This window comes from Misgurnus anguillicaudatus, chromosome 7, assembly GCF_027580225.2.
Source record: "Misgurnus anguillicaudatus chromosome 7, ASM2758022v2, whole genome shotgun sequence".
NCBI classification, from domain to species: Eukaryota; Metazoa; Chordata; class Actinopteri; order Cypriniformes; family Cobitidae; genus Misgurnus; species Misgurnus anguillicaudatus.
This window is the reverse complement of record NC_073343.2, coordinates 7,007,399-7,031,186: the sequence shown is the minus strand read 5'-3', so window position 1 is coordinate 7,031,186 and position 23,788 is coordinate 7,007,399. Positions and strand designations below refer to the sequence as shown.

Genomic DNA, 23,788 nt, shown 5'->3' with positions numbered 1-23,788 from the left:
AAGTAATTGTTTTGTTAGGGGTTTAAAGGGAGAGATAGAAAAACAGATTAACAGAGAAGAGGGGCAAAAACAGGGATTATAAACACTTCAGCCTGAGACAAGCTCAGAACCCGGGAATTAAATTTATTAAAATATTATCAATCACTCCTGATCCCAATAATCTTTTTGTGACAACAGCCCTTACCAAAATAGCAATTATAGATGATGGGTCCATTTGAAACTGTATTGCACAGGTTTAGGGAAGAAGGTAATCCTGTTGTTAGTAATGCACATTAATGCAAAACAGCGTTAAACAACCAGGACATCATAAAGAACAGTTATATAAACAACTAGGTAGGTACCAGCACCACCAGCAACAAAACCAGCATGAAAGTCAGGCACAATAACAAGGAGGCTAAAGACCAATCAATGCATAGTTGCAATACATCAATAGTCAATAATCTAATTAAATATTGCTAATATGAATTTGAATCTGTGATCTTTACCATTAAAAAAGGTTAATGACTTATAATAACATCAGCCTCCTCAAGCAGAACACAGATTACGCTAAAACATCAGTCAGGGTCAGAAAGCAAAACTAAAGAACTCAACAGCTGTTTTGGCTAGATGGGTTTAAATCTCAGCCAAGCATAACTGTGGAAATTAGCCATGTTTGTTGTACTTTTTGGAACATCTGTGTGAGAGAGAATGTGAAGGCTAAAGTGATTGGCAGAGGTCAGGGCTAGTGATTGTTTATGATAATGATGAAGAGAAAACATCATGTGTCCTGCTAATTTGTAAGTAGCTTAGCAGGACAGAGAGCTCCAAACATACAGATGTACACTTGGCACACACAGAGGTTTTGGCAAGCCCTTTGAAATCACATATCTGAACAAAGCTGATTTGGTTCAGTGTTTCCTAATGAATATGCAAGGCCATTTGGCATTTTACTGCGTTGCTACAGAACATAACAATGGCGTAACTGTCTTCTTGAAAAATAAAGGTTTACACTGTTCATAAGTATACCCATATATCATTGGTCTCAAACTCGGGCCATTTGTGGCCCTCCCTTCCCCATAGTTTTTGCAGAAGGTTAAATTAAAATTTATATATTTTTCATATTGTTATATATATGTTTAATATTAGAATTTAAATGGAGTAAATTTACAAAAATATTGTGTTTTTTATGTTAAAATAGCTCTGCGGCAAGATCTCAGAATTGGCCCCAAGCCAGTTTGAGTTTGGCTTGCCATATATGTTAGTGAGAAATTTTTATTTCACATCAACAAGCAAGGTGATTATTTTCAGCAAGTAAACATGCTACTTAGGATACAGGCTGTAATGCTGTCTGATATGTTGTTTATTGGGATTAGCTCTAATTTGCGATTATCGCATAGAACATCTGCAACCTACATCAAAAATGAATTACAGTAATCCCTCCACCCATCCACCCAGTCAAGTGTTTACTTCAAAACAAGCATTTAAACATTCTCTTTTAAAGTTTTTTGTAAATTATTTTATTGATTGATTTTTAATTCAATTTTGAGTCCCAGATCTATAAAATTGATTCAGAAGCTGTGTACCAATTCGAAGGCTTGATCATTCGAAGGTCGCGTCTTTGAAAGCGAGGACTCGGTCTTCGAAGGATGCAGCCTATGAAGCCAACAAAAGAGCGAACTGAAATGAGACGGTCTCTAGGGCTACGGAGGATCCATAGCTGCGTCACCTGCGCTGTTCCCCACCGCACAGCAGAGACATGTCTGACTAGACTTATTTTATTTTATTTTATTTTATTTTATTTATAACCAACAGGAAATAAAATTAACCAACCTTAGAAATATATAAAAGTAAAACGCAACATAAACAGTATTACAGAAATAATACTAGACCCCCGAGACTTCCAGTAAAGATATTATGTTTAACTAAAACACGCTCAAAACTCCAAATTACCCTAAAATCTACTTTGTACAATATCTGTATGGTACAATATTTAATTATATTTATTAGGAAATAACATATGTCACCACATGACCTAAATAGACAAAAATAGAAAAAATATTTTTATTTTATTTTATTTTATTTAACAAAATATGACACTAACCAACAGGATATCAAATTAACAAACCTTAGAAGTATATAAAAGTAAAACGCAACATAAACAGTATTACATAAATAATACTAAACCCACGAGGGCCGTGTATCTGCAAAATACACAATTTTATTTAACAAAGGTTTTAAATGTTAATTTAAAAATATGCAAGGCGTTTTGAACTTTCTGTAGGAGTCATGAGCACAGTGTTTCCATGGCAACATGCAAATTTTATTTTGTTAAAGCAACAATTATGAACGAATTGGGTAGGCTGCAGAACCTAAAAAACAAAAATAAATACTCTTGTTTACCCACATTGGGTAACTTAAATTGAGTGTAAGCAAAGCACACAAAATCAATCGTTGAAACGTCGTATTTAGACTGATGAGCTATTCCAGCGCACTGGGACTTTTATTTTGAAGTAGGAGTCCTTTCATGTCCGCAGTGTTATTGCTGTTGCCTTCGTATAATCAGGCATAGAAGAGAAGCGTAGAATGATGGCTTTGAAAAGGATCCAGAAGGTATGAGATGTATTTTTAAGCACAACACATGTCTAAAAGGTAACGTTATATTGTCTAATCGGGAATCCAACATATTATTTACGCATATCTTAAATTGAATAACCTGTCATCCTAAATGACTGTGAAAAGTCAGAAGAAATTATGTTTTTCTGCTAGCTGTATAGAGCTGGATGTCGGGAACAAAGCATCTCAGTCTTATCAAGAAGTCAAATAATATGAGATTTACAGTCATTTTTATAAGGACGCCGTGGCCCTGATTTATATTGTCGAGGTCCGTTTGCATGACCTATAATAAAGTAAATCTTACGTAGATATCTTATTGGTCAGCAAGAACGTTATATTTAAATATTATTATAATATGTATATGTGATGATGTGTTGTTAGCCTTATTCTCAGGGACAACATACTAGCCTATACCTTATTAATTAATATTTTTCAAGGCTGTTAAAACTCTTGTTTTTGTAAATGTTGATGGCAAAAAGACTTTTACATGGTTTTTGTGGTATATAGTATTTTGGTTGTCAAATATGTGTGTGAATAAAGGTGTTATGGTTCTCAATTGCAATGTTATATTTTTTATATGTGATGTTAAAAATGTATTTTATGTACTTAAAAAGCATACTTATTTGCTGTCTGTAGGAGCTACAGGACTTGCAACGGGATCCACCCTGGCAATGCTCAGCTGGACCACTTGGAGAGGACTGTAAGTGTGTAAAGTTTGCTACCTGTATAAACTATGTGATTTAATGCTGCTGTGACATACTGGTCCTTTGACTAAATTCGGTTTACCCTTTTAGTATTTCACTGGCAGGCAACAATAATGGGTCCAGTAAGTATGCATGAATAATTTCAGGTTAATGTTTTTTCCATTAATTTAACTACGGCTTAAATAAAAAGGTACTTTGCTTCTGTCACATACTCACTCTTTCTTTATCTTCCCTGTAGGGTGATAGTCCATACCAGGGAGGTGTATTTTTCCTCACAATCCATTTCCCAACAGATTATCCCTTTAAGCCACCAAAGGTGAGTAGATCTGTTCACACCAACTCCAGGTGATGTCAAGATGATGTATTTTTTATGATCCATGATATCATTGTTGCTTTGACAGGTTGCCTTCACAACGAAAATCTATCACCCAAATATTAACAGTAATGGAAGCATCTGTTTGGATATTCTGCGCTCCCAGTGGTCACCAGCCCTGACTGTATCCAAAGGTTAGAGTGCACATATTCACACATTGTTCAGCACCACACCAATACGTCGTGACGGACATGATCAGAGGCCAAAATTCCGGGTCGTCTCATTCTGCGCTGACGGCTACTTTCGGTTGTTGTAGGAGAAATTCTCTTGACACTGTGCTGACATCATTGCTATAGCAACAGATGCAGATACACCGGATGTTGACCACACTGAGTGAATGGATCAGATTTCATCACTTGCAAAATGACAATGCATGCAGTTATGCTTGAGGACTGGATTTGAAAATCAAATCAGATATATGCGCAGTGTGATCAAAGCCTTAGAGTTATGGATGCCAGTATAATTGTCAAATGTCTTTGGGAGAGATGATAAAGAGAATTTGAGGGGTCAGTAGAGAATTTTGAGTTATAAAAAGAAACTTAAAGGAAAACACCACCGCTTTTTCAATATTTTCTATGTTCTTACCTCAAATTAGACAAATTAATACAAACCTATCTTTTATCAATGCGTGCACTAAATCTTTGTACAGCGCGTTGGGAATGTGTTGGCATTGAGCCTGGCCCCATTCATTCCTTGGGATCCAAACCGGGGTGGATTTAGAAGCCACCAAACACTTCCATGTTTTCCCTATTTGAAGACTGTTACATGAGTAGTTACATGGGTAAGTATGGTGGCACAAAATAAAACGTGGCGATTTTTGAGGCGGATAGAAATGAGAACTATATTGTATGGCCGAAGAGCACTTAGTTTGCAGCACTTCCACCTCTTCCGCCATAAAATATAGTTCTCATTTTTTGTCCCCTTTGGAGATTGCCGCGTTTTATTTTGTGCCACCATGCTTACTTGTGTAAGTACTCATGTAACAGGGGTGCACCGATATATCGACCGATGATGCTTGCTATGCTGCTCAATGATTTACGGTGAAATGTCGATTCAGTGCGATTCAGAATAGTCATCAGCCACGTATTATTAGTGTATATCGGCATTTATCGGTGCAACCCTACTACAAAGTTAAGTGCATGCATTGAAAAAAGATAGGTATGTATTAATTAGTCTAAGTTAAGGTAAGAACTGTACATAGTAAAATATTGAAAAACGGTGGTGTTTTCCTTTAAAGTCTGACTCTGTCATGTTCTGCAGATCTAAGATTACGTAGAGGACTGACGTTGCTGAATTTGTTAAAGCAAAATCATTTACATTGATTTCAATCTTTAACAAGCCCTCACTCAGTCAATATGAAAGATATGAAGCTTATATTTATATGATATTATGTTAAAAATGATTGTCAATCACAAAAATTACATTTATATGTAAACTATTCCACTTTTTTCTGGTGTTATTTTTCAGTTTTATTATCCATATGCTCACTTCTTTGTGACCCAAATCCGGATGACCCCTTAGTTCCAGATATCGCGCACATCTACAAATCAGACAAAGATAAGTAAGTAACCCTGTGTGTATGCATGGCTCACTCACTGTGTTTTTGTTAGAAAAATTGCTACTTCTAAATACTAAGCTATTTCAGTGTTTTCAGATTGGCTGGTTGTATTTTATGTGTGTTGTGAATTAATGTGTCTGATTTTTGTCTTATAAGTATAATAGGCTCGCGAGGGAATGGACTCACAAGTATGCAATGTAACTGGATGGCAAGATTTTAAAATTGTTGCACATGGAGACTATTAATGCACACAACTCTGCAAAACATCTGAACAGAGACTGAAGACGCTTACTAACAGAAGAAACTCCTACATAAACGCACACATACAGTACACCAATATACACATACCTTAAAATCATTGTTCAGGAGGCCAAGTCACTTGTTCCTATTAACATTGACATCCTGGAAAAAACTGCCTGTCAGTTAACAAAAATGTGCTTTTATTTTCCAACGAATTACTGTATTTACTTTTTTAGTAAATTTTATTGTATAGAAATAATAAACAATACTGAATCGTTTTTATTGTATTTGCATTAAAAATATGTTAAAAGAATGTTTCACATTCTGTTTATTGGAAAATGCTAGAATATTGCATGGGTATGTGTGTGTATGTGTGTTTGTGAGTCAGAATGATTTGTAAATTTGTCAACATATATTGCACACGTGTTCCTGAAGTTCAATTGGTTAGCGTTATGTTAGCAACGCAGAGGTCATGGGTTCGATCCCATACTGATAAAAAATTATAGATGATGCACTGTACGTCGCTCTGGATATACATTGCTGTTTAAATCTGTCAGAAAAACATTATTTGTTGCAGAAATATACCACCAGGTGTCGACATTTATCTTTTTTATTACCATCATAATGAGCCACTGAACTTTTTGCACTTCAGCTGTTTCATAGTTCAGAAACTCTTGAGTCCGAAACAGTTAGTCTAATGCAAAAACACTTGCAAGCGCTTTATTGTGGTGTTTCATCAAGAATCCACATTATATAAGTGACATCACTTCTATACACGTCCAAATTTTCCCGTTAATTTGCGCGCCTATGTTGGAAAAGTTTGGGAGGAGGAGAGAGTGGGCGGTGATCCTGACACGTGAACGCTCCCGCAGGAGCACATCCATCCATCCATCTCCTCCAACTATAGTGTGCAGTCCTGGAGCAAGAGGAAAAGTGGAGGGGAGAGGAATTTAGGGGGCAGTTACTGGCCAGAGAGGCATTAAGGCACTTCAAAGAGGGGAAAGGGAAAACTTACCTTAACATCGGGATGTTTTTCTCTTAATGTTGACAACACGGCACATATAAACCTCGCTTAGTAAGTTTGGGATACTTGGGGCGCAATGGCTGACCAGCTAAGTTTCATGAATCACTCGGATCAGGGCTCCAGCAGCGAACGAAGCGACGATTCACCGTCTGCCGCGTCCGAGGATGATTCAAGCGGACACTGCGGCCACATCTCCCCGCCTGACCCAGACTGGACCGAGGAGAGGTTTCGAGTGGACCGCAAGAAGCTGGAAACTATGTTACTGGGTATGTTAACTTCTCGAGCAGAACTTTCTTACAAAACTTTCAACATGGTAGGATGCTTTGAAAACACGTTACAAAACAACACATTTCGACGCTGCAAGCTTTAACGTTAATAGTTATTTTTAAATAATTTAAGTAAGTTACGTGTTTTGTTTGTTGTGTAGGCCGTATGTGTTAGCGTTAGAGGTTTGTTGTAAATTTTGACTAAAGTCTCATATGAGTATCGTCAAATTTTTATTTAACGTTAAGTCATTGATTTTAATATTTGATATGGTCTTACTCAGTCAATATTAAAGATATCAAGCTCATACTTTCACAGAATATTATTCACAGTATGTAGAGTGATTTTATGTAGATTCTAGTAAATAACTAAAAAATGACTAGCTGCGTTATCACAGGCAGGTTCACAATTGAAATCAACATTGCCATTATCTCAAGTGCATCACTGTTTAAATTAGTTTTCGTTTGTTTGTATACACATATTGTTTTACTATATTAATAAGGATTGACATACATTGTTTCATACCAGACTATTGATATTTTTAAAAAATTAACCTTGCACAGATCTGTTGACATTATTCAATTCCTCAAAAGTCAGTTGTTCTGTACTTGTGATGATATTTTTAAATATTTGACCCTCAGAACTAAGTATATGCAGAGAGAGAGAGAGAGAGAGACGCTTGTGGTTCAATCTACATCTAACATGTAGTTTAATGATCATAAATTCATGTCTGAATCATGTTTTCAGTCTGCAGACATTGGCTTCACTGCAGAATAACGATCATCTATGTTTTTACATTTATTGTTCTCTAGCGTGAGTACAGTTCTTCAGGATTTTTAGCTTTCAAAGTTGAGGTTGGTGGTTTGGTGTTGTGGAAGATATTGAAAACTTTTTTTCTGTTATAGCAGGACCTCTACTTTATGAATTTTGAAGTTTGTGAGTGTGCAGCCAAACTAGTGCTGCCTCACGATTAGTCGCGACTAATCATTTGCAGAATAAAAGTTTTTGTTTACGGAATAAATGTGGGTGTACTGTGTATAATAATTATGCACAAACACACACTTTTTTTCTTAAAATTATACATGTATGTGTGTGTATTTATATATACATAATTATTATACACAGTACACACACATTATGTAAACAAAAACTTTTATTCTGCAAACGATTAGTCGTGACTAATTGTGAGGCAGCACTAAGCCAAACCACATTTAAAGGGCACATATCATGAAAATGTGACTTTTTCCATGTTTAAGTGCTATAATTAGGTCCCCAGTGCTTCTACCAACCTAGAAAATGTGAAAAAGAACAACCCAGTAACTTAGTTTTGGTAAACCATTCTCTGCAAGCATGTGAAAAAAATCGGTCATTGAAATTTGACTCTCCCTGTGATGTCAGAAGGGGATAATACCACCCCTTATTCTGCACTATCCAACCACGACACGGTCATTTGTAGGGCTGGGTATTGGCAAGGGCCTCACGATACAATACATATCACGATACATGGATCATGATACGATACAATACGTTGCATGTTGCGGTACATTGCGATACATTTTCATTCTTTTTTTAATGTAAAAAATGAGCTGAATTTTTTTGTTTCCACAAATCGGCTTTGAAAGCTGCAAGGTGTTTTTACATTTTCTGCCATTTTCTCACTCCCGCTAACTTCTGAGACATTGACCGAATGGCTGTGTATGACAGAGAACTGGACAGCGACAACTACAGCAGTGGTGGAGGAGTTTGTTTGACGCACACAGAGGGATTTGATGGGTTTTAAAAATATCAATAGTAGAGATTGAAATATCGATACACTATCGTGGAAAAATGAATCACAATAGTTAACTCTGTCGATATTTTTGCACAGCCCTACTCATTTGCATTTTAAAAGACACACCAAAAATGGCAAATTTTTACTCACACCTACAAAGTGGCAATTTTAACATGTTATAATAAATTATCTATATGATATTTTGCACTAAAACACATACACATCTGGAAACATCAAAGATTTATTTTACATTTTAAAAAAAGTATTGTGAAATGTCCCCTTTAAATGAAGAGTTTACCCCAAAACTAAAATTGTTATAATTTACTCACCCTTGTGCCATACCAGATGTACTGTGTATATGACCTTATTTCTTCAGCTAAAACAAAATGTAATAATTTAATATCAAAACATGTTGTCCAATTATATGCACTTGAAATGTTTAAGCCTAAAAAAACCCCACATGCATCTCTTATAGATGGTTTCATTGGACACACGTGCGTTGTTGCGATTACGCATGTGGACGGAAATCAACTTCCGGTCAATTTTTGTTTAATTGCTGTGGTAATGCCCCGCCCCTCCTCCACTGTGATTGGACAGCCGTGTGAGAATTGACATTGACGAGTGGAGCTTTTCACCCAAAGTCTCAGCGCTGAGCGCGGAAAAACAGCCGAGCACCGGTTTTCAGCGCGTAAGAAAACCGCTAGCTGCTGGCTTATTTAAAATACACAGAGCTTCCATTGGAAACAATTGAAACGTGCCGGCCGCGGGCGTAAAAGTTTTGGTGTGCACACCCCCTTAGTGATTCTTTGGTGAAGTTTACCGGAAGTTACGTTTGTTTTCCAAGAAAGCCGTTTGTTTATGTCGTTACCGCTGAAACCCTCTGTAAGTAATCCGAAGGACTCTGATGTTTTTATATAAGTCTTCTAAAGCAAAATTATACATTTGTAAAAGAAAGCATTTAAGGCAACACTATGTAGTTTTTTAACCTTTAAATAATGTCTCTAAAATTATTTCAGTGATAGAACAACTTTTAACCGGACAAATTGTACTGTTGCTGCAACTTGAGCAGCCTCCTAGCTGCTACAAGCACGCTCTGAAAGTGGCGGTGGAGGGTAGGAAACACAGCCCTGTCCCTCCCCCTGCCTGCAGAAGAGTGTCTGATACCAGGCACTGTTGCGCTTTTCAACCACATGGGGGAGCTGTAAGTCATTTTTACATGGAAACTACATAGGGTTGCTTTAATATTTTGAGTACTCATTTTTGGATGAACTATTTCTTTAAATGGTCAAGGACATATGGTGAAGGTTTTGGGTACGGTAAATGTTATGCATGTGCAATCGTGTATGTGTGCATGCAGTTGTGTGTGTGACTTTTATTGCATTCCAAAAAGTTTACGTATACTGGATGTAATACGTCCTTGCTGGAAGTGGAAAACCAGAGACCATCATAACTCTTTATCATTTTTGTTTATGTTCATGTTTGCGACAGCACAAGTGAATGTTTCCAGGTCACTTGAGGGTGACAGAACTAAGAAACATCTTCAGCCAGGAAACATAGTACTACCTTAAAAACTACCCCTGCTGTCAACACCTATTACATCATACTTACTCACTGTTTTACCCATTTCTAATGACTCAAGTCATCCCTCTTTGAGAACTGCATGACGTGCATCATCTGGAGATGTTTTGGATGACGTGTTCTGATTGGTTTGACGCATCAAGTGGGTTTGATCATAAAGCAATGTGTTTTGATTCTCGAAAGATATAACAGATAGACTAATGCAAATGAAATAAACGTTCATAAAAACAACTGCGGAGAGTGATGTATATATGGCGGGGAAGACCCAGCGCCTCCCTCTTCTGAATGTGATCATTTTGCCCTGCAGTCAATCTGCTTTTAATAGTTACTAAGAAAGAGAAATGGAGAGAATTGGATCATATGTGATTCATGCTCACATAAGGGAATCTGAGAAGTAGCAAAGTCGGAAAACTCCAAAGATAGTCATGCACTGATGTGCAGTACAGTCACACAAACAATGTGACACAATTGGAGGGAAAATGCTTGCAGCGCACTATAATAAAACAGAGCTCCAATTATTTTTATTAGGAGCACTGTAGCCCGTGTCTGAAAATGTTAGGAGCGCAAGCAGAAAATTTAGGGGCACAACTTAAATCAGCCTGCAATGCAAAACATTTTTTTTATTATTAATAAACTTTTCAAGAAATTACAATCTGCGGTTTTATTTTCAATTTAGGGCGATATGACCAGCGCACTTGATTAATCACTGCCAGCCCGGACCCACCCTTTTTCACACACATAGGCCTACACACTGGTGGGCATGCAATCTACTCATCTTTTTACATGAAATAACACCTTAGAAGAAATTCAGTATTTGCAGGTTGCGCTGTCTTAAAAATGCGACCTGAAGCGCTAAATCTAATTTTCTGTCTCATATACCAGCACTCTAAAACAAATCTCACTGATCCTATTGAGAATTTTATTGAAATAGTTTGTATTTTACGATTACATTTTTTTTAACCAAGTAGTTGTTATTGGTCAAACATCTGGTTTTGATTAAATACAGAAAAATGTGTGCTAGCCTGTCCCTGTATTCGGAGTGATAAGGAATTCCGAAAATAATTTTGTGTTTGTTTAGTAGAGTTTGTTCTTGTGGTTAATGGAAATCATATGTCCCCCAAGTGGCTATTCAATTAATTTGTGCGTTTTGTGGGTTTGTTGTAGCATGAGGTAAAACTATGTAAGAATAAATTAAGGATTTTGCCAGCTTTTATATTTAAAACATCTCGCACCTTCCAGCTAGCTTCTGGCTTATGTGTGGGGGTTGTGGGTTTGTTACTAGATACATTTCGAACACAAGTTTGTGTTTGATTAATTTGTTTATGCGTGTCAGTTCTTACATGTGGGTTTTATTTGGTGAGTCTAATTTTGTCTGGCTGCATGCATCCATTCTTAACTTTGTGTGTATGTAGATGATGCATGTGGGTCTGGGTTTGTGAGGGAAGAAACAGGAAGTACGTTCTGGTTTGGGAATGTGCTCATGGTTCAGCGCACTGTTGCCAGGGAAACACAGGTCTATTGCCTTGGTTTTTAGTTTATAAGTGCGAATGTTGTGCACGTATCTTGTGAATGGCACACTTACTGTAGACATGAGATGTTGATTTGATTAGATGAGGTGAAAGAATTATTAACTTCAAGTTGTAAAAAATATGTTTTAGTAGATTTATATAAGTGCTGTGGATTGACAGACAAGAGTGCATTTTATAGCCAATGCAGTGAATAAAAGTCAATTGGCAGATCATTTTGCCAGACAGTGCTATAAAAACCCATACCACTGCAACAATAGTTGCAGTATTCTTCTAGAGAGACTTGTTTACAACTCTTAATAATTCCAAATAATACAACTTATGTAAAAAAAACCAAAGAGTTTGGATATTTTTTCCTATTTAAAACTTGACTCTTCTGTAGTTCCATCGTGTACTAAGACCGACTTTTTAAAAATTTTCTAGGCAGATATGGCTAGGAACTACACTCACTTAAAGGATTATTAGGAACACCTGTTCAATTTCTCATTAATGCTATTATCTAATCAACCAATCACATGGCAGTTGCTTCAATGCATTTAGGGGTGTGGTTACGGTTGCCAACTTTCTCACTCTGAAATACGGGCAAAAATGTGGCCTGTCGCAGCAGTGCTTATATGGTTTTGTATACAGTGTATTTAAGCCATTTGTCAAAATGATAGCAAATCTCCTAATTAAATATTAATTTATAACTCGTATGCCCTGGGATCATACATGGTAGGTTTATTAACAGTTTGTTAATTTACAGCAGGTAGCCTACTTTTAACACAGTAAGGCTACTTAAGTTAACTTTACCTGTAAATAAAACGTTATCCCCATCATTTAATCTTGTGACAAACTAAACTAACGTAGATTCTGTAAGATGTGGTCTTACAACATCAAAACATCAAAAACATAAATTAAAACACACTTACAGTATGTGAATCAGAAGCCCCAAAATGTCCTAGTAAAGTTGAAAATGATTAAATCCTTCAGATTGATGCGTTTTAGGCTGGTCTGGATCAGCGATGTCTTCAGAATTGAGACCAAATTTTGTAACTATGACGATCTTATACAAACAGCTAAGTAACAGACTATATAAAAAAGCAAACATAAATAGTATTATTTGACCCTCTTAAACGTGTACTAAATGTGCTGGGGATCTGTGATTAAGGTAAAAGGTGTCGTGATCAGCACTGCTGCTGCTTGTGGCACCGCAAGGACTGATAGTGGATGACAACAAAGTACCGTGAGAGCATTTTGATAGTGGCTTCTGTAGGATTTCTCGAATCCCTCTCGCGGGATTTTGATGTTATTTGCCAGACGGGCCGTTCTGAGTATTTCACAATCTGCTCAGTTACTGGGATTTTCACGCACAACCAAGCTGATAGAAGAGCAACTTTGACTAAAATAACCACTCGTTACAACCGAGGTATGCAGCAAAGCATTTGTGAAGCCACAACACGCACAACCTTGAGGCGGATGGGCTACAACAGCAGAAGACCCCACCTGGTACCACTCATCTCCACTACAAATATGAAATGGAGGCTACAATTTGCACGAGCTCACCAAAATTGGACAGTTGAAGACTGGAAAAATGGTGCCTGGTCTGATGAATCTCGATTTCTGTTGAGACATTCAGATGGTAGTCAGAATTTGGCGGAAAACAGAATGAGAACATGGATCCAATCATGCCTTGTTACCACTGTGCAGGCTGCTGGTGGTGATGTAATGGTGTGGGGGATGTTTTCTTTCAACACTTTAGGCTCCTTAGTGCCAATTGGGCATTGTTTAAATGCCAAGGCCTTCCTGAGCATTGTTTCTGACCATGTCCATCCCTTTATGACCACCATGTACCCATCCTCTAATGGCTACTTCCAACAGGATAATGCACCATGTCACAAAGCTCGGATCATTTCAAATGGGTTTCTTGAACATGACAATGAGTTCACTGTACTAAAATGGCCCCCACAGTCACCAGATCTCAACCCAAAGGGCTCCTTTTGGGATGGGGTGGAACGGGAGCTTCGTCCCCTGGATGTGCATCCCACAAATCTCCATCAACTGCAATATGCTATCCTATCAATATGGGCCAACACTTCTAAAGAATGCTTTCAGCACCTTGTTAAATCAATGCCATGTAGAATTAAGGCAGTTCTGAAGGTGAAAGGCGGTCAAACACAGTATTAGTATGGTGTTCCTAATAATTATTTAGGTGAGTCTATACTCTCATTCTGGCGTAATAATCAAGGACTTTGCTGCTGTACCATGGCTGCAGGAGGCTCAATGATATTATGCAGCAGCCGAAAATAGTCCCCTTAGTAACTTTCAATGGCAGGGGACTATTTTCAGCCAGTGCGTAACTACATAACTACGCCACCAAACTGGCGTTGCCTACTCGGCGTGCACACCGCCATTGCAACTCCATTCATAAAACTGCATGCTTACTACCGTAAACCCTCTATATAATTGGACTACCGTAAACACATATGGTGAGTACCTTCATATACCGTTAATACATTATGGCGGTCATGACCATCACTAAATAGTCTAATCAGATTTAATGGATTGTGCTTAGCTATGCTAAAAGTGGTAGCGCCAGTCCCGGAGATCAGCTGAATGGATTCCAAAACGGTAATAATCTAATATTTAAAACTAGGGGAGCTGGAAAATGAGTATATTATCAAAAAAAGTGGAGTGTCCCTTTAATAAATGCCAAGTCTTGCATGGAAATGATGCTCATTTCATAATGTTTCTGGAAAACATTAGACTTGAGCGTTATGTGTCATGTTTCATGTTGTGTTTCCCATGACCAGATGTCATTGTTGGGCTCTAGGGCCCTAGTTTGTGTTAGTTTAGACTGTTTGTTTTAACCACTTTGTAGGGCCCTTGATTGGAGAAGATTGTATTATTAGTTTACAAAAATCTAACTCAAGTTATAACACACATCATAAGAAAAAATTAAAGTTTGGATTTTTTTATTGCAATTCTGGGCACTGGAAGAGTCATGCTTATGAGTAGCATGATTTATATTTCCTGCCTTGTGAGTTTTATGTAAGCAATCAGATTCCACTTCATCACATGTTGGGACATCACAGCAGAGCTCATTACTGGAATTGAGACTGATATGTAAGATTCATATTAACAAGTAATCTGGCATTTTTTTGAACACGTATCTCTTGTTCACATTTGAATCCAGAGGCTGATTATGGATCAGTGTCCCTGATTTCTCACCCACGCTCCGGGATAATCCTGGAACTTCCCTTAAACTCCAGAATCCAGAAAAACACACTGATACAATTACACGGTTATATTCTTACACTTGCTTACTCAACACATTCCTAACACACATGTGTAGTATACAGGAGCTATGCTATAATCAAAGTGTGTGTGTGTGTGTGTGTGTGTGTGTGTGTTTGAAGCTGGGTTTCATTAGAGCAGAAACTCAAAAGCTAAGTGGTGTTCTGACCCACACATGCACACAAATACACACACTGCATTTAACATTCTATCTGGTTTGAGCATTGCTATTTTCATATTTGTCTTTCTAAGTTGTCTGTGTGTGTCTGAGTATTGAGATTGTTTATTTGTCTCTTGTGGTGAGTATGAGAGAGAGTGCAGCTGTGTGATTTCGGTGTAATTTCTAAATTAACTTGGATGACTCTAAAGAGTAACTGCTTTATTTTTATGTTCTCTTTATGTTCTTCATAGTAGGGATGCACAGAAATTTTGGCCTTCGAAAATGCCATTATCAGATTCCACCTGAAAGAAAAAACGGCAGAAAATAAACGCAAACACTTTTTATTTTCCAATGACTTTGCAAATGTAAAAACATTTTCCCTCTATTTAACTGGTGTGAGAGCGCAATGATGATGTAAACGTGTTGGCATAGCATTGTGATACTTTTTTCCATCTGTATGTCATACGAAGGACGTTTTGTTTAATTTCAGGACCCTTTGGAGGATGCGAAGGACGCAGCCTTTTGAAATGAGACACGGCTATAGTTGTTAATGTTTATCGGGTTTATTAGTAACTGATAATGAAGCGCACAGTTTTCAATAATTCATCCTGGACCGTTAAGCCCGATTTATAGTCGTGCGTTAGCTCTACGCCGTAGCTACGCCGTAGGTTATCCGTAGGCTGTGCGTAGTTTTGCATAGCATGATGTGCACCTCGCAAAATGTTTACCAGTTTGTCAGTTCTACGCGGACTGCAAGCGCTGGGATTGGTCCACCAAAACCCCTCCCGTCAGGTAAAAAAACAGTGACATAGTTATTTCTGTTTGCGACGGTGAAAACTCAAACTGCAACAAAAGTCGCTGTTTATTTACTTCCATCATTGCTGGTCTTCTCAAATCATACCCAACACGTTGCTGTTTCTTCTTCGTTTGTGCATGGGTTAACTTTTGCCAAGCTTCTTTTTCTTTTATGGTCACGTTGCTACTGTAGTTACACGCGTGGATACTGCCTACCAGCGGCCTGCACAATGATGCAAAAGTATAAATGAAAACCGACGCGGAACCTACGCCATTGCGGCTACGCCGTAGGACCTACGCACAACTATAACAAGCCCTTTATGCGGCAGGTGATGACGTCACTGAAGCTCATTCCAAGCCCGTTGATATAAGCATGAAAGAGGCTCACTGCCATGCTTTGTCTTGCCTGTTGTTTTTATTCCAATGATTCTGCATCTTAAAGCGATATCCAGTGAATAATGAAAATTTCAGATGAACACAATCAATGTTATATTATACAGTTTCATGGCTCATCCAAGCTTTGTAACAGTTGTTAAAGAGCACCTATTTCATTGCAAAAAACAACGTTGGCGTGGTTTATGGTTAAAAAACACATTATTTTCCACATACCGTACATTTTTGTAGCTCCAGATTTCACTCTGTTCCTGAAACGCACAGATTTGAAAAGCTCTTTGTCTCTGATTAGCTAGCTAATCTGTACATTGTGATTGGCCTGAATACCTCTGACATCAGCCGGAAATGTGATGCTCCTTACCATATTTGAAAGATTCGGTCGCAATGCTAACAGGATTACGTAATCATATCGAAAGGTCTCGCATGACGTATGCAAATCTATGTGGAATAATACTAATTAATGTCTTTGTGTCAGTTAATGATGGTAATGCGTGACACTTCGACGTGATCACATATTACGTAAGGTCACGCATGCGCATCCCAGGGCTAGTGCAGGACAAGAAGTTGTAGTTAAAAAGTCATAAAGTTTGTTTTAAATTACGAGCCAGGCTTTGGGCTGCGCGTGTGTGTCAAGTTTAAACCATAGACTGTAAAAAATAGGTTTAAACGAATCCTTCATTTTGGGAGATGAGGGCATGAGCTTTGAAATTGCAATTTGGACCTTCAAACCATTGATACATAGATATATGGAGAAAAACCCTTTAATGTTTTCCTTAAAAAAATCAATGTCTTTTCAACTAAAGAAAAAAGAAATAAACATCTTGAATGACATGGGTGAGTAAATATCAGGAATTTTTCTTATGAAAATTGATTAATCCTTTCTTCTGAGGGTAATATGATTTTGTAGGAAAAATATCCATATTTAAAACTTTATAAACTAATAACTAGCTTCCGTTAGCGGCCAATACGCATTCACCAGAGATTATCAGTGTAGGACATCGTGTACGATGGGACGGCATATCAGTCACGAGATAATTTTCATTTTGTGGTGAACTAATACTTCATCTCCTGGTTGGGTTCATCTGTCAGCAGAAGGAGTACATCCAGGTCAAAGGTGTTAATCTCTCACATGTTGTTCTTGTTATAGATGAATGGCTGGCTGTACTTGTATTCCTGCTGCACGGATACGAAATTGTCCAAATATCTTTAAAAACTGTTTCAAATTACAACATCCGATAGGAGAGAGGTGAAGTGGGCTTTCTCTGATTTCACAACTTTCTAGATTGAACTCAGCTTTCCGCTGTCCTCACTTCACCCGAGAACCAGACTCTGGGTCAGACTTTCCTGAAGTTCATGACAGTATTCTAGTGTTTAACAAAACTAATGTTATCAGTGTTTGCACATAAAATTACATACAATTATTAGATGGCTTTACTAATACGTGTTAAGCAGCTCATATATTGTGGATTTGATTTTCAGGGAGTGTGCATACTGATAAAAATGCACACTTTGAATGTCACTTTTGATAAAAGCATCTACCAAATGCATAGTATTTGAAACTTAAATAAAAATATCTGATTCTGTGTCCATCGCTGTTTGTTTCACATTTTTCTCTCCTCACACGTGCCAATTCGTACTGTTGAGAAACTATGATAATGCATTTTCACTTTTCCCCAAAAGAATTTTCAAAGTTTCATCGTCGCCGTATCAATCTCTGCCTTGCTCCATTGGCTGCGTGTGCATGAGGGCTGGATGATTATTTTTTAATGCGGGCTCAAAATGAAGAACTTTGGTGATGTGGAATTGCACTAAAAGTCATGAAAAGATGTGCGGGCGTGCTTTTGTTTGTGGCTTTAGGGGTCATTTTTATTTCCTTTTATTTGAGGTTTGTTGTTCTGACCTCTATGAAATCCATACTTCCAAACTACATAATGAAAGTGCAGAAGATAGCTTGCAGACATTAGATAAGTTTGCAGCTCCTTTGACATGACTTGAGATGTTTTATTCTGTTCAGTAGGACATTCTTGACCAAACATTTGGAGACCCAACGTCCCACTAAAGCAAGCATATTATCAGATTTTCCTAGGAACCAAATGTGTCCACCACACCTGTGCTGTGATTAGAGACTATACTAAAGTTCTATTAAATCCAAGTTTAATGACTTTGGTACATTTTTAAGTACTTTAAAATCTGATAAAAGTGAAAATTGATATAGGTCACTTTAGTTACAGTTTAAACGGAGTTAATCTAGTGTCAGAAATAAGCCTTAACACATGCTTTACATGCACTAGTCATATGCAGCATGCACCGTGCTTCAGGGTGGGATTGTGAGCTGAAGTGTTTTTAAGTAGATTTATGAGATCTTGATTTATCATCTATGTCTCAGTCAGTGACATTCAACTCATCCAGCTGTGTGTGTGTGTGTGTGTGTGTGTTTGTCTGTTATTATAGAGTAACAAGCATGTGCAAGACATTTATGTTAATCAGACTGCAATCAGATTGCTGCTGCCTGATCCTTGTACGTGTTAGTGTTTCATATGTGCGTCTTTTCTCTGGCAGGAATTGAAATCTATTTGAAAAGCCGCTAAACACCACCTCTGTCATAAAAAGTAGGTAATGATGTTGACCGAATGCCCTCGGTACATATTATATGTTCATTAAATACTTTTTGGCTCAGACCATCCAGATACCAGCTTTGATGGCAAAATGTTAAACGCTTTCCTTTAAGTGCACGGAAGAAGAATTGGATGAACGAAGGCATGCATGCGTCAAGGTGCAAGAGTTTTTTACACGGTTAAATTAGGTTTATCGAATATATAGGGCAATGTCTAAAGCGCAACCTCTAAATGGGCATGTCCGAATCCACTTTTGCTAATTTAACGACGGGAAAAATGGTTTGTGCGCTGAGCGCATGGTCGAAAAGGGTTGGTCCTATTTTTTTAATGATTAATGGGAGTATTTTGGGCGTAACGTGCAATAAACCAATGAGAGTCTCAGCTCTCATCCCCTTTAAAAGCCAGTTGCGCTGGCGCTATGTCTAATCCCTATTTAGATGACACACTTTGTAAACTGAAAAACTAAGCGGAGGAAGAAGATCCCCAGTTTAAGATTAATGTTTAATAATTGTGTTGTTTTTTACTTGTATTGAAATTGTTATTTTTTCATTAAAACCTTTAAAACACGTTTTCTTTTAGTCATGGACGTAAAAAAGCAGGCTTTTTATTGCTTTAAATGTATGGCTATCCAATATCATCAAAAAATAATTTGAAAGTATGTAAGAAAAGTTTTGTACTGTAAAAATACTTTATTTGTAACAAACAGGAGATAAAGAATTTACAAACGGCTCTCCGCAAGGTTCAGCACTTGGACAGCGTCAGTTTTTTTAAGCATTACTTAAAAATGTTACTCATCTCACCATATCCACAGGTACAGAGTCATCATATACAATAAATCAGTGAGGTAGCATTTTAAAAAAACATTTAAAAACAGATGCATTTGTTTAAAGCAAAGCATTTATTTACTTACCAGGCTGCAGGTGAAGCAGCTCTTTGTGCCTTCTAACGTCTCATAATTAATCCATAATTAGAGACTCAATAATAATCTTTTACATTAAATTTTTTAATCTTTCATATTTAAAAGCGTTTTTGTGCTGCTGCGCATTCATGTGTGTGTTAAGCAAACCCGCGTTGTAGTCCCGTTTAGGCGCATATTACTAATGCGTTCTTTAAAGTACAAAAAACATTGACTTTAGACCAGGTTTTTGTTGGTCAATGGCGTAAACTATTTTAGTTGCCTCAAAATAGCAACGCGCCAACAATGCGCCTGAACACACATCGTTTTCAGACCAGAATACCCATGAGCGCAAAAGGGGGCGCAAATTTAGCGGCGCTAAACGTGAAAATTATCATTGCACAGTGTGGAAACTAGCAAAAGACACTTGCGTCGCACTGCATTGCGCCGGGTGTAAGATAGAGCACGTGACCTTTCGACGTCATTAAGCAATTATGTGTGGTCACGCTGGCTCGTCACACAGCCAGAGGAAGAAGAGAAGTTGTGGTTTAAAAGTGCATATTTTTTATTTTACTTTGTAAAAATGACAATCGTTTCACTAGATAAGACCCTTATTCCTCGTTTGGTATCGTTTAGAGTACTTGAAACTCTGTTGAAACTGCAATTTTAAACTGCATTAAAACTGTTACCTGTTGGGGTCCATTAAAGTTCATAAAAAAATCCTGGAATGTTTTCCTCAAAAAACATAATTTCTTCTGAACAAAGAAAGACATCAAGAGTTTGGATGACATAGTGGTGAGTAAATTATCTGTATTTATTTTTAAGAAAATGGACTAATCCTTTAAATTGAAATTACTAAACATAAGAGACTGATAATAAAGTTCATTTACGAGAAAACATGTCAGATTCGCTTAGAGGGTTTTGCATCTGAGCTCTTTATTTTTTGAAGATTTTGGTGTTTGTATATGTGTCTGCGTGTGTGTGTGTGTGTGTGTGTGTGTGTGTGTGTGTGTGTGTGTGTGTGTGTGTGTGTGTCCAAGTAAATGTACATAGTTAACTTAAATGTACATGATAAAACAATGTGCAAAAATAATTGTGTCTTTCTAATTGTGATGTAAATAATTTTTCTCTTTGTGTCTTCTTTTGCAGCAGCCAGTGAGGGGAGGATAAATGGAGGAGAGGATTTTTTTCAAAAGGTGAGACACTAATATGTGAGACTTTCATTGGGATAGCAGATCAAAACACAGGGAATTACACTGTTTAATTAAAACGCATACTGATAAAATATACTCTGAATGCACTGTATGTCGCTTTGGACGAAACATCTGCCAAATGCATAAATGTAAATATACTCAACGTATTTACAAATCCAGCATCTGTTCCAAAGCAGGATATGTAGAAGCTGGAATCTGTTTTATAAATCTGAACACAACTATTATCTCAATTGAAATAGCATACTTGTGTTTTATTGTGTGTTTCATTGAGATTGGAGATTATTAAAGCGCACAGTAAATCTGATTAAAGATTGATGAAGGATCCATACCAAAAGGTTTATAGTTTGTATCATTACTGGAGCAATTGTACTCATTTCCGAAACTATTATCCCTTAATAAGTTTCTAATACACAAATATAACAAGGGATGAAATCATCAGAATAGTCTTGGTTTGGCTCAGATGCATGTGGTTTGCTTACAGTCTGTGTCCAGCTTTACTCCGGTTGCAGTTTTGGTTACTGGTTTCTGTCCTCACGTGCACTTTTGCTTTCTTTCCATGCTGATCCAGAAAGCCTTTAGAGATGATGTTTAGTTGTGTTTTATTTTTGGTTTTAGCAAAATGTCAGTCAGTGGGCAGTTCTGTCAACCAAATGTATATTATCCTGAATGGAATTTGATCTGATGAAGTGTATTTTACAGTATTTTAAGCATCAAATAACATGGACGGAGATTAAATATTCCTGAATTGTTTAAAAGAGGCAGAAGTTCTGGTTCCTGTGGTTGGTTGAATTAGAAGTGTTTTTCATACCAGATACTTTATTTCTGCCCATCACGTCTGAAAAATAAACAGTATTGATGCAATATAGGCACAGAAATAATTTCTGTCAGTTGCTATATACTGTATGTCTTGATTTTTGCAGTTTACTTGAACAATTGAGAAAGAAATTTGTGTTTTTATGTACTGTAGTATATCAAAGTAAAACACAAAGCATTCTCTATATTGAAAGTGACTGTCTAACTGGTTTCCTATATGACATCACACTTTCAGTCTGTAACTCCCTGTTCGGTGTCTTATTACAATCTAACTATGTTTGATGACTTTTCCTGTGTTTTGCCTTCCTCATCTGTGTTTGATTTTATAAGAATTGTTCATATGTTGGGGCTGTTAATTCATGTGAATATTTAAAGAGGACGTGACATGATTTAAAAATTTATTTATAAATTATTTTATTATGTTCCCTGAGGTGCACTTATAATATTCGTTTTTTTTTCTTTTGCTAAAAAACATACTAATTTAAGTAATTTATGATTGTTTTTATCCTCTGATTGAAACACGTCCCCTTTTAAAGCATTCGGCCTGCCTCTGTGTCCCGCCCACTTCTATGATTGACAGCCTGCATGCTTTTGCTAGCCTGCTACTACTGCAGTTTTAGTGCAAATAAGCTTCTCAGATGGACTTTATAAGTGTATTGTGTTTTATTCATGTCGCAGACACCCAAACAATGTGTCACAAGCACATCGATAAAAATTTTACTACAAATATGCCACAATTAATGATATTTATTTGATGTTTATGCACAAAAGTGCACTTACCTGTAAAATCGATTTTAAATGGTTGGCTAATGACTTGAGTTACTGGGATTTGTTGGGAGTGCATGGGAAACCAGTAGAAAATATGTGGTAGTGTCATTGTGATTTTTGTGAATTTTCATACCATTTCATTCATGCATTTGACTCATGCTATCTGATCGTGTCACTAGCCTACTATTGCACTTTAATGCTGCTGCTGCCACCTTTTGACAATGGATTTACAATTTGTATTAGCTAGTCTGTCATCAATGACAGCTCATTGGATGGAAAATGCCCTTTTCCATGTTTTTATACAGTCATAAATTACTGCAAAAATTCTTAAAATATAATAATATACACTGTAAAAAAAATTGCTGTAATTATGCAGCTGGTTGCCAGTAACTTACTGTAGAAGATAAAGACTGAAAATGTTTCATGTTCATTTAACTTTGAACAAACTGTTGCCAGTAAATAACATAAATGTAAAATCTACATTAAGTTACTGGCAGCTCGTTGCCAGTAATACCCAGTAATACTGTAATTTCTACAGAAATGTTTTACAGTGTAATTTTGGGGCTGTATTGCCCACCTCTAGATCATAGTGTTACATTTTACAATTTCTTGCCAGAATTTAAGATTAGATTTTATCTGTTCGTTAAAAAATAGCCGCTGATCTTCTTCCTTGTGTGTAACAGCGTAAGCAGCGTTTTAATGCTAGGCTTGCAGGCTTCTCTAGATAGGGTTTTTGTTTCAGTAGGCAAACCGTTTTTGCATTTTCTGTATCTGACCCTATAACATACCTGTCCACATTATTAAAATAAGCACAAAAAACTGCCAACGGGTTAAGAATGTTTTTCACTTAAATTTGATATTTTTTGTCTAAAAACTAGACATATTTTTTTAGGTCAATTATCTAATGAAGAAAATATACCTTAATTTAAGAATTTTTAGATATTTGCACTGAAAACAAGACAAAAATAGTAAGTCATTTTTTGCCGTGTATACCTTCATTGTTTGTATGGCTCTCTTGCATCTGCAAGTGACTTGTTATACACATACTGTAGGTCGCAGACGTTGCATTTCTAAACACCTTCTGAGAGAAGTACTAAAGCACAAACAGCATTGTTTCCCTACACGCAAAGTTTGTTTGTTACAGATATACTGCCGCCTGCTTTACCGGAGGTGAATGTAGCAAACATCAAATATGGCCAGAGGATTTTTTTTATAAATAGACTAAAAAT

At 37.0% G+C, this 23,788-nt stretch overlaps 2 protein-coding genes across 4 annotated transcripts in view; both read left to right on the top strand.

Annotated features, from left to right (window-relative positions):
* The first annotated feature begins 2,435 nt into the window (after window positions 1–2,435).
* On the top strand, window positions 2,436–5,780 carry ube2d1a (ubiquitin-conjugating enzyme E2D 1a). The gene is made up of 7 exons (XM_073869328.1): window positions 2,436–2,589; window positions 3,229–3,292; window positions 3,387–3,418; window positions 3,535–3,612; window positions 3,698–3,803; window positions 5,137–5,233; window positions 5,386–5,780. The coding sequence occupies exons 1-7, from the start codon at window positions 2,563–2,565 to the stop codon at window positions 5,426–5,428; spliced, it is 447 nt and encodes a 148-aa protein (XP_073725429.1). The 5' UTR covers window positions 2,436–2,562; the 3' UTR covers window positions 5,429–5,780.
* A 409-nt stretch (window positions 5,781–6,189) lies between these two features.
* The window catches only part of bicc1a (BicC family RNA binding protein 1a), a 50,429-nt gene continuing 32,830 nt past the window's right edge, over window positions 6,190–23,788 (top strand). The window contains exons 1-2 of one of the 3 annotated variants that reach the window (XM_055172169.2): window positions 6,190–6,757; window positions 20,914–20,960. In XM_055172169.2, the coding sequence (XP_055028144.1) occupies window positions 6,568–6,757; window positions 20,914–20,960 (237 nt within the window). In that variant the 5' untranslated portion in view covers window positions 6,190–6,567. The remainder of the gene's footprint in view (window positions 6,758–20,913; window positions 20,961–23,788) is intronic. The other 2 variants (XM_055172167.2, XM_055172166.2) reach the window with 2 other exon arrangements.